The sequence below is a fragment of the Pleuronectes platessa genome, chromosome 17 (genome assembly GCF_947347685.1).
Source record: "Pleuronectes platessa chromosome 17, fPlePla1.1, whole genome shotgun sequence".
Taxonomy (NCBI): domain Eukaryota; kingdom Metazoa; phylum Chordata; class Actinopteri; order Pleuronectiformes; family Pleuronectidae; genus Pleuronectes; species Pleuronectes platessa.
In genome coordinates, this window is record NC_070642.1 from 6,694,695 (window position 1) to 6,707,180 (window position 12,486).

The following is a 12,486-nucleotide window of genomic DNA, read 5'->3' on the forward strand; positions in this document are numbered from 1 at the left end:
TATTGCAGTGATTTCAATACTTCCTCCCCTGATATTATTATTAAAGCCCATCACAGATACAAAGAATCCACTCCAACACAATCAAAGTTGCAATTTACTGATAAAACAAATGGTTCGGGGAGTCAATAAGGACAGGTTGGAATAGGAGCTTTAAAAACTGAAGCAGCAGAGGGTGAGATATTCAGATTCTTGTATCCACGTATTGGTAAAGCTATAAAAACACAAAATCCTATACTTCCCATGATGCAACTAGAAAGCATCTACTAAAAAGTTGCTCCCTGTCTAATGCACTTCTTTCAAAACCCACAACCCCAGGTTTGGGACGTAGGCTTTCTCTCTCGAGTGTCAAGCCCAAGCTGATATAACCCTAGTCACATCATCAGTTTTTTTTTTGCTTAAAACTTTGGAAAAGCTCTTCCAGTGTCAAAGACCATATTATCTGCTTTCACAGGTTCAGTAGTGCTTCTCAAAATGAATAAACTAACATTAATGTGTAAAATCACTGCAGTGTCCCTTTAACATCTAAAATGTAATTTATTCTCTGTGGAAGAAAATGATTCTTTCACCTACCCTGATCTTTGGTTGGTCTCTGTGAATTTTCAATTCCATGGCTGCCACAGAAACTGACATCCCATCACATGCACTGTCCTGATGACAGCTACAGACCTCGCTACTACAACAACATGAGCTACCAACAAAATAACCCCATACATTGGTCTACATACATGTTCAGTGTAGTGAAGCCACAGCAGGCAGGGCTCTGGTTAATGGGGTAAATTACCAGGCTCTAAAGGGTGCGGTGCTGTGTGGGGACACGAGCTGTGCAAACAGATGTGAGTGGGTATGTGATAAATAACCAATGAGCGACTGGAGACACATCAACCCATCCCATGTCAATGGGCTGATCAATGCAAATCATTACAACCAGCTCACTATCATACTCTCTATAAACATCTCCAGGCTGCAGATTGATGACAACGTAGCCCATTAACCTTTAATATCCTTGTCAATTGTTTCTAACCGACTGTAATAGCTTCCACTCATTGCAACTCATTCCCCGAGCATTCAGACAGATATAAATTGCTATTTATACACTTCATCAACTGTCGGCGGCAGCTCCACACGTCTCTGTTCGGCAAATCAACAAGCTAATTAAAGCCAATGAATGAATGAATTAATAAATCAACTGGCCATGGAATATTTGGTGATAGTTAAACATTTCCAGGATAAATTAAATGAGCCATCACCTTAAAAAGAATGAATAATGCACTCAGATGCAGCTTTCTCTGATGTTTGGTTGTCACGGTAGAACATTTATTATTTATATACAAATTTACAGTTTTGACATGATGGGAAATAAAAATACAAACTTTCCAAAGCCTGCTGTGGAAGCGTTAAAATGTTTTACCTCAGATGACCTGATACTGTCTCCATGTTGTTCAGCTAAAAGCCTGAATCACAATATTCACAAAACATCCGAATGTGTCAAAGTGAATAAATGGACGTCCGTTGCCCCAAAATAAATCTCTGAAAACATGAGATTGCAAAACATGGAGCATTAATAATAATGGCTCCAAAAGCATGTTTATATTAAAACACATTATTAATGTGTGAAAGGCACATTTCTGTGATACTGGAGCGTATCCGCCATTACACGCTGCCAGTTCACTCATTTGTTCAACTTACATAGTGTGGGCCACTTAAGGGAGAACATAACAATATCAATGGGCTTAGTCAGCAGGCTAGCAAACGATCATGGTACAAAACATCTCAGTGAAGCAAACAAACATGTCCCCTTTAATGATTTCCAATAAAGCCATTTATATCATTTTCAATGGGCCAGAGTCACACTCGACTTGAACCATATGCTATTGACTGCGAGTGGTAATGTGCCAAAGTGGGAATGGTCACAATGTGCCAGTTTTCGCGTATTCATTTATTTTTCTACTCCAGTGCACTCCTTGCATGTTCGAAGATCTCTATTGACTTCCATCAAGTGTGACGTCCTCATTGTGGTTTTTATTGTTGGGTCGTTACCGAGCTGTGACTTCTGCCAATCGCCTCTGTCTTCATCAAACCTGTGAGAACATCGTGATGTGAATTCCACTTAGACCAAGTGTGAGACAACAAGGCACTGAGAGCATTTTTTGTCTGCAATCTGCTATTGATAGCATATTATGAAGTTTTGCAGCTCATCTCAACAGATTCACAATAAAAAAGATGGAAAATTATAAATATATTAGCTTTAATAAATTGTAACATTTCAAAGACAAATGTAAACCATTCAAATTAATCAGAATCAGAATCAGAATCAGAATTATTTTTATTGCCATGTATATTTGCACATACAGGAAATTGCCTTGGTGTGGTTGGTGCACCGTACAAACAACAATATAAAAACAACAATATAGAAAAACAGCTTCAATTAGTATGTTCACTACACAATGCCCCAACAGTGCTGATCCATCAGCTGCATACAAAGTGTAAAAGTCCCTGCTTTGTTTTATGGGTCCCATTATTCCATAATAATAATATCTCTGTAAGTTTCTTGTAAAGAACTTAGGGGCTTTTGTCATTTGGTGCTAATCACAGGAACAATGGAGACAATGGTCTCATCGAGTTAAGCTGATTGGTTAATTCCAGTGACAGCTCCTTCAGAAATCAGCCGCTGGGAATTTTACGGTCAATTTAAATCTGTGAACTATTGATAATTGCAGATACCGGTTCACATTTTCTTTGCTCATCTGAAATGCTGTGCACGGTCATCTGTGAGGATTTGCAGTCTTTCCAGGTCCTGGTATCTTCAGACGTTGAACACATGGACATAGGCAACTGGACTTACTTGTGAAGTAAGTCAACCATGTCCAGTTGCCTACGTCCCCTTGTACAACGTCCGAAGACTCCAGGTTACACTGATAATTAGTTTATTATTTGGAAGTGTAGCTACTGAACACTGACTTTTTGCACTGTCCCATGCTAGAGCAAGTCATTAAGTCATCAAGACAAGTAACGTTAAAAACATAAACCAGATGAGGCCATGAGACCAATGCTTCTCCTGAAATACAATATTTTTTTCACCATGAATGGGAATGGCTATGTTCCTGCACAACATTGTACTATTGTATGCTGTTAGAGAAGGCTCTGTTGTGGAACTCTTTAAGGCTACTATTATGGTATATTCTGAACAGCAGAGATGTTGACGATGGTGAAGGAAGAATTCTCCGTGGACCCAGAACTTGCTTGCATAGTAAAGTTTATTACGAAGAAGCCAGGACGAGCTCCAGAGACCCGGAGACACCACGAGCCAAAAGTGAAGTCTGACTTGCAGGAGTCGAACACACATTATATAGAGAGGTTGCGACCCGAGGCAAAAACAACGTCCCACATCCCGTGGTTTAGAAGGACATGACTACATGTGTCTGAGCGTATAATGAAAATGAAATTATGAATTCATAAATTAGTAAGGACATGCATGAAGATGAAGACCCATGTTCTACACTCATCCATTAACAGGTCAGAGATTATTCCCTAAAGGGAGAGAACTAATGAGAAATACATGGAGGAATTTCTGAGAAACCAAAGACGAGGGCCGCATGCTTATACATGTGATTCTGGTTTATACCCATGTTAAACGGATCTATTTGCGGAATATACTACACTATCATCAAACTTTCATTATATCGACACATGGTAAATGCTCTGTATTTATATAGGGACTTTCTAGTCTCAATGAAAACTCAAAGCTCTTTACTTTCTCTCCCACACATTGCTCATACACTGCAGGCAGCCATCAAGGGCTATTAGGGGTTGAATATCTGGACCATGATTATATTCATATTAATAATTGGAAGGTGGAATTTATAGTGAATTTCCACACAAATCGACTGTCCTCTTCAGCTATACAGAGCATTAAAGCCTCGTTCTGCTAATTGTTTTAGATTTATGTCCTGCAACGTCAATGTTCTGGTTCACTTCATATGTTTACCAGCACGAAACAGAAGCCAGACAAAGCAGGTGAACACTGTGCAGCATTTTGCTGCTAAAGAGCCAGGTGACCTTGGTCTCGGTTAGGACACCTTGGGGAGCCGCAGATAATACGTCTGGTGTGGCGGCAGCCTATGAGCAGAAGCAATCTATGATGTTGTGAGTAGCTGTTTTTTCTTTGTTATCTCTGTTATTGGATGATACAGTGGTGGGTGACAGGATAGATGGGGTCAGGGAGTGGAGGTCAAGCAACAAACACTGTGCACCTGGCTCACAATCTGGATTCTGGAGCCAGAGGCACCAGCATCATCTGGAGTTGATTCATTCCTCCAGTTTATCTCCCTTAAGCTCACACACAAACACATATTTCTTACATTTCCAGATGTTAAGATCAAAACGTGTGCATTCAACTCTCGTACACCAATGCTTTCCTGTTTAAAATTGTTGCTTGTGGATTCTTGCAGCCACAGGCCATTACCCATGTAATGGTTAAAGCTAATCCCTACAACCACAGATCAATTTTTACAAATCTCTAACTCTTGCTGTATAATTTCATCAGTGATTCTAGCCAGGGGCCCACAGTGGCCTCTTCCTGCCCACTGGAAAATGCCCATTTTCTTTCGGTTTATTGCCTCAGGTTGTGCTCTCGCTCTGTGCCACCTACGCTGTCCATCTCCTGGGGTTGGCTGAACACTCTACCACCAACGCTTTGACTGACCGCCTAAATCCAGCTAATGATCCTTAAAAATTGAGATTGATGCAATATTCCTGTCACTCTATCTGCCTTCTCCCTGTAGACTGGAGCCAAGTCCCGTAGGCTTAATTTCTCAGATTCTCCCACTGTTGAACCCCGACTCCAGTTTTCTACCTGCTGGGCTTCTGTTTGCCGCTTCTTGTCTGGGTGTGCTGAGCGATGAAGATCCCTCTGTGGTGCCTGGTAGTGCTGCTGGCATGTCTCTTCACCCCTGGACGCAGTGACTGCCAGGGCCAATGTGCGGCCTGCAGTCTGCTCCTGCAGCAACACCAACAGCTGCAGCAAGCCTTCAACACCATGGTGAGTGAGTGTGTGCGTGTGTGTGTTTGTGTTTGTTTGTGCATGCGTGTGTGTGTGTCTCACTGCTGAGTCCTCACGTCCCACCGTTGATAAGAGCACCTGCGTAATGCCTTGTCAATGCTGGAGAGTGTGTGTCAGTGTGGGCTCGGATGCAATAAGCTTTCAACACCTTTATAGAGGTGCGACTGTGATTTTGTGAATAGGTTGTTTTCAAGCTGGATAAGAGCATCTATGTATTGTGCTGTGTCCACTCTTTCCCGGTTATAGGTTCAGATGAGTTAGAGGGCAATGGGATTTTTGAATATTTCTCATGCTTTTTTTTTATAGCAGTCTCCCAAAAGCTTTTACAAATATGTATTAAGTTATTAAAATACACATGTATTTTTGGGCATCATGGTAGTCTGATGGCCACAGAGTAAATCCAATCTGTGCACCTCTCAGGGAAGTACTTTTCAGTTTTCTAATTCTAAACTGAGGAAGAGAAAACATTAAAAGACAAACGTATACAAAAAATAGATAACAGTGGACATTTTGGCTCCATTTTCTCCCCTGGAACCAAAAAATTTACTGTGGTACATAATGCATGTTGAGCGCAGACTTATTCTCGCCAACAGTTGAAGCTGCACAGGGGTGCTTTGAGCTAAATGCTAAATGTCGTCAAGCTAATATGCTAACACTGTGCACCGTCTGGGTTTAGCCAAATAACAAGCTAACATTTGTTTACAAGTCAAATTAAAACTGACCATTTGATTTCGTAGAAGAAAAGGTCTCTGTTAAATTGCGTGCAAATCCATCAAATGAATGTTGAGATATGTTACTGAAAAGCTACAATTAGCGGCAATAGTCAGGGGGGAGTTACATCCACTAGGGAATAATGAATGTTAGTTCATAATAGCTCGACAACCAAATGTGTTGCCTAGTTTTCAGTTGACCGTTGTGCAGCCTTACAGCTTGGCTCAAACGCATTGATTATTATTTCTAAAGGGAAATTAATATAACCATAGACCGACTCAGCAACAGTTACAGCTTGGCTCAAACACATTGATTATTATTTCTAAAGGGAAATTAATATCAACATAGACCGATTCAGCTACAGCCCTGTGGGCTTGCTTGCTTGTTGCTCGCTAAAGTATTCAGATTATTCACCTTATTCATAATAATACATTATTTCTCTCACATCATTTAAGATATTTAATGTACAATGCTACACTACACCATTTTAGGTGTCTTTGTGTCTTTTCATTTTTCGTTGAAATTTGACAAAAAATGATATAAGGTGAAACCCCTACCCTTAAGTCACATCTGTCTTAGGATGGTTATAAGAAGGTGGGGGGGAAATGTACACATTTGGTTTAACCCTTAACGGCTAAAGGAATTTGAGCTAAGCAACACGACAATAAAAAGAATAGAGCTTTCTATGAGTTCATCAACAGGTGCCAATTGATAACTAGACATAAGTAGTATTGCTACTGCCTCGTTTTGGGAAATATTTGCAGGTACATGTATCCGTGCGAAACGCTTCATGACCAACATGTAATATGAAGGAATTGCTCCCCGAATTCAAAATTTCAGCAGAGCACACACAATCTCCTTCCCAAACAGACCGAGACACATCAGTGGGTAAAAATAGTCCATGGGCGTCCATGAATAACTGCAGGACGGCTAATTTAGCTGATAATGATGCAGAGAAAGGCAGCTGGGACCTTTTGGGAAGTTGTAATAGAACTATGTAATTGACTGCTGCTCAGTATCATCAGCCGCGGCTTACACCGGTGACTGACACATTTTATCAGCTCCTCATTGTGTTAGCCGCCTTCCAATTGAGCCACAGATGGAATCCACTGAGCAATTCCATTGTCGCCGCTCTAGACTGAAAGAGTGTGTGTGGAACCGCCGGTGTTTGCTATAATGTCAGGACCCATTGATTTATTCATGCAAGGCTTACAGACTTTGTATGTGTGCATGCATCCACTAACGCACACACGTACACAAATAAAGCACACCATCCTCTGACTTCATCCGTGACCTAATGTTATTTTTGGATGATGTGTGGAAGTAAAGTCTAGACAGGTCAATTTTTTAATATTCCACCAAATCATAAAAAGATATCTCAGGGCATTTTTCATATTGAGCAAGTCTTACCTCCAGGGCTCTTCCTAGTACTGGAGGTGAGAATACTATGATTTAGAATAGCCCTCAATCAAGGTGCGCCAAATTGTACACATTCATAGATATCAAATCCCTAAATGTGCCTGATTTGGTTTGTTTTATCAAGATCAGTGGATTATTCCTTGCATAAACTATGAATCATAAAATACACTATCTTGCAATATTAAAGAAGGGGGGGGGGGGAGTCTGTGATGGGTAATGGGATCTTCCCTGACCCATACTGCATCCTTTCATCAACTTTCCTTGAAATGCCTCCATGCTGTACCTACCAAAGACGTTCAACACCGTGTAACAGTGAAGAAGCCAGACAATAAATGGAGAAAAAACTGCGTCACGCCGCCATTTCATGCGTCGGTTAAAACCTTCCCCTCCCCCCACTGCACTGCTCTTAACTTCATAGTTCTTGTACTGGAGAGAATAAACTACCGGACTTAATCTGTATGCATTTTCGCACTATAAAAACACATATATATTTATGCACATATTTCGAGAAATATTAACGCACATATGACAGTCACGGTATTAGCCTAGCTAACGCCAGTAAATGGTAATGTTAGCTAACCTTAGAAAACTCGATGTTAACAGATTAACATGGATTCATAGATGTTGCTTAACATCACTGGCAAATAAAACAATTAGTCTACATTGTCTAACTCCAACTATGACCACATTTGGTAAGATTTAATAACTTTTACCTTGTAGAGAGCTCCTCAGATCCACCCGAATTCGTCTGACGCAGGTGAAAAGATGGCGGACCCTTGATTCTTCTGCTGATCTCAGTGGGCGTAGTTTCGGAGAAACATAACTATTTTCTTAATTCATAACATGACTAAGTCTTATATATTTGACATCTCTCAAGATTGAAAGAGTTCTACATGATTAATATAAGTTCAGATGAGAACCATATATTAATCATGTCTTTTATACTAAATACATATATGTAAATAATTGAACAACCCCACTTTTCCTCTTTTTTCAGTGTAAGCTCTGCATTTTATCAACATTGTCAGTCCTGGTTTATTCTTTATCTGCCCACATCATTATAAACAACATTAACAGTTGCTCGATAGATTCCAGTGGTAATCATTAACTCCCCTGATCAGTCCATCTACAGATATAAAAGTGAGAAGTATTCCTGACCTCCACCAACAACAAGATCAAATTAATTCAAACCCTAACGTTGTATTTAAAGGCCAAACCCAAACTTCCTCTTCTCTATATAAAACATAGAGCTTTAGAAGCAACTTCACTTTAGAGGATTTACATAACCTTTTATCCTGTGGTCCTCATCAGTATATAAATAAATGAGTGCGTGTATGTGAACACTTTCTACCCCCACACACACACGTCTCCTCTCACTCATAAACTTCTTTAGATTGCTCCATTGATCTGACGTGGAGAATCCCCTGATGTGCTCATTTCATTTACGATGGATAATTAATTTCCGTTGATAAATTAGCAGCAGCGCTCCCTCTCCGCTCATCCCTTTGATGTGAGCAGGTTTTCCGATAACAATGCAATTTATCTTATTTGAACGGGATTTAACGAGTAAATGGGATTTGCCTCTTACCTCAAAATTTCACTTAGAGGGCTCCGGAGCTGAAGAAAGAGGGAAAATGAGAGGTACGGAGGCATACATTTCTATAGCGTGGCAGATGTCGCCTAGTTTTACGCATATAAAGTACTATGTCAGAGGAAAAAGAATGTATTGAAGTTTCTGCATTTTAGGGTATATATGGTAATATTTAATATATTTATCTGTGATGACTGATTGGAGTACACAAAATGTCTCATATGTCCTTTTCTACATACTAATATGTCCTTGCCTCTTTATCTCTATACAAACATGTCACTCCCTCTTTACCTCTATACTAATATGTCCTTACCTCAATGCCTCTATACGAATATGTCCTTACCTCCTTACCTCTTTACCTCTATACTAACATGTCCTTACCCCATTACCTCTATACTAATATGTCCTTACCTCAATGCCTCTATACTAATATTTCCTTACCTCAATGCCTCTATATGAATATGTCCTTACCTCTTTACCTCTATACTAACATGTCCTTACCCCATTACCTCTATACTAATATGTCCTTACCTCAATGCCTCTATACGAATATTTCCTTACCTCCCTACCTCTATACTAATATGTCCTTACCCCATTACCTCTATACTAACATGTCCTTACCCCATTACCTCTATACTAATATGTCCTTACCTCAATGCCTCTATACGAATATTTCCTTACCTCCCTACCTCTATACTAATATGTCCTTACCCCATTACCTCTATATTAATATGTCCTTACCCCATTACCTCTATACTAATATGTCCTTACCTCAATGCCTCTATATGAATATTTCCTTACCTCCCTACCTCTATACTAATATGTCCTTACCCCATTACCTCTATACTAACATGTCCTTACCTCTTTACCTCTATACTAACATGTCCTTACCTCTTTACCTCTATACTAACATGTCCTTACCTCAATGCCTCTATACGAATATTTCCTTACCTCCCTACCTCTATACTAACATGTCCTTACCCCATTACCTCTATATTAATATGTCCTTACCCCATTACCTCTATACTAATATGTCCTTACCTCAATGCCTCTATACGAACATTTCCTTACCTCCCTACCTCTATACTAATATGTCCTTACCCCATTACCTCTATACTAACATGTCCTTACCCCATTACCTCTATATTAATATGTCACCACCTCATTACCTCTATACGAATATGTGCTTACATCCTTACCCTATACTAATATGCCCTTACCTCCTTACCTCTATAATAATATGTCCTTACCTCCTTACCTCTATACGAATATGTCCTTACTCCCTTACCTCCATACTAATATGACCTTACCTCCGTACCTCCATACTAGTATGTTCTTAGATCCACACTAATATGTTCTTACCTCAATACTAAAATTTATGATCCTTATATGTCTTATAATAATCAAATTGGGGTTCGTCCATCAGTGTTCAGGCGTTAGGTCAAGCTGTCAGGTGTGATGATAATAAGGAAAGGAATTTTTCCAAAACAATATAAATCAATCAGTAACAATTTAAAGTTAAAGAAATCATTACCCGCAAGTTAAAAGTTTTAAATCATATTGTCAGCAAAGGACCTAATTTACCTGCTATCCCTCAAACTGATTAGTAATTTCTTCCAATTTGGTGCTGTCAGTCACTTTGCAGAAGTGTATGTCAAATGTATCAAATGATGGACATTTCATATCGGCACATAACCTTATATACGCTGAACACAGCAGGAACAAGCCCCATTAACTTCCATGACACACATGCCCTCCAGGTCAACAGACTGTTTTCTCAGCCCGGGGCCTGGTTGAAAAAAAAAACTGTGATTGAGTACCCTAACTTTTATGCTGACCGTGGGTAATATATACATTCGTATTATTAAACAGGCACTGCAATTCTTGATGCATTCATCGTTTATCCTTACATCTGGAACCACTTTGACTCAGTTGTTTCCCTTCCCTACCCATGGTGCGGAAGTATTTTTTAAAGCGTAATGGGTCAAATGACTTCAACTAATGTAAAAGGAGTCGTTCATTGTCATAAATCCACAGAACGTAATAAACCCTCATCATTAAGATTCCCTCTCGCTGTCAGTAGCGACCTTGTTCACAGCTGTAACAGGCAGCTGTTTTCAGTAAAAACGTTTGCAACTAGATACTGAACACAGTGGAGCCTTTAACAATACAGCTCTCAAGAGATGGAGAAGACCACAACAAAGCTATGAATATTTGACTTATGTCGATCGGGCTGACATAAATACGACTCTAAAACGAAAGCTAATGCTGATGTTCTGTGTCTATAATCAGTCAAATTTGTTTGTTAGTGGCCATAAAAAATTACTTATGCAGTGTTAAGCATCTACTGCGTATTTAACCATCATTTTCATGTGGCTACCCGGCTGCTAACATGCAGCTACTAGCGTGAAACTATACGAATCTGCATTTGTGGTTGTTAAATGTATAAACATGATTTCTGATTAACTGTAACAATTAGGATGTTTTTTTCAGTTTCCAATCAAACAGCTGTCCATCCGTCCATCCATCCATCCATTTCCTACTTATCTCAGTTTGCTACTGTGTCAACATCACCCCAAGCAAACTCAACCTATGGGCAGGATTTAGAATTTCAAATCATTCCTTGGTTGAAATAATCCGTTAACTGTCACATGCTCTTCATTAAGACATCACTCTTTCTTATCTGCCTGCAGATGTGTTTGTTGGAGTGTGAGGGTCACGTCTCCGCCTCGTTCACATGGGAGGTGTGCAAACGGGCTGTCAAACTGTCACAGCATCCTCTGTTTCCTGAGGGGGGCGCTCTATTCAAGAGAACGGGGGAGGAGCTGGAGTTGACCCCTCTTGACCTGAACTCTGACAGTGAGCTGCTGCAGGACGAGATACCACTCGAGCAGCGCAGTGTCGTCTATGACTCATCCCTGCTGGAATCGTCTGAGGACAGGGAGGGCCTTCAGGGGTTGGGTCTCAGTCTGGTGGATGAAGAGATGAAGTTGAGGGAGGAGAGGAACGTGGAGAGCGACAGCCAGCTAGATGTGGATGAGGATGACAGCTCAGAGGCGGCCGTCAACTTATCCAAGCGCTTTGGTGGCTTCCAGAGAGGGCGCCACGGATACAGGAAGCTCATTGGCTCACCCATAAGGCCCCTACAAAAGCGCTACGGCGGGTTCATAGGCGTCCGGAAATCTGCACGCAAATGGAACAGTCAGAAGCGAGTGAACCAGCTGCTCAGACAGTACCTGGGCATGAGGAGCAGCCGCAGCGGCAGGTTATACAACGTCCCTGTAACTCGGGTCGGGAGGCAAAACCAACTGTGATGGGTTTCTGTTGCTCTCACAGGATCCGGCCCACGTTACCTCAACCAATCAATCATGTTTCCAGCAGCTCCCTCCAGTTTGAACTGTGACATCACCACCACCACCATCATCATCGTCGTCATCAGAAGAAGAACAGACTTCGCCATCTCGCTCCACCTCTTTTTGTGTCTCTAAATAACGAGGAATGTTTTGCCCGTGGTGTCCTTCTTATTGAGCGTATTCACATGCCATCCTGTCAAATAAAAGAATAAGAGAAGTGCAATTGAATATATTTTTGTGTGTTTGTATAATAAAAGGGCCCAAATGAGATTGGAAAACTGGTTCGGTGCAAGGTTTGTCAGATGTGACATTTTAAATCATGTTGAATGCACTTTCATGCATGTGTGGATGGG

The 12,486-nt window shown here is 40.6% G+C and overlaps 1 protein-coding gene across 1 annotated transcript; it reads left to right on the forward strand.

Annotated features, from left to right (window-relative positions):
* Nucleotides 1–4,897: 4,897 nt before the first annotated feature.
* On the forward strand, nucleotides 4,898–12,139 carry pnocb (prepronociceptin b). The gene is made up of 2 exons (XM_053445666.1): nucleotides 4,898–5,038; nucleotides 11,474–12,139. The coding sequence occupies exons 1-2, from the start codon at nucleotides 4,898–4,900 to the stop codon at nucleotides 12,092–12,094; spliced, it is 762 nt and encodes a 253-aa protein (XP_053301641.1). The 3' UTR covers nucleotides 12,095–12,139.
* The last annotated feature ends 347 nt before the right edge of the window (nucleotides 12,140–12,486 follow it).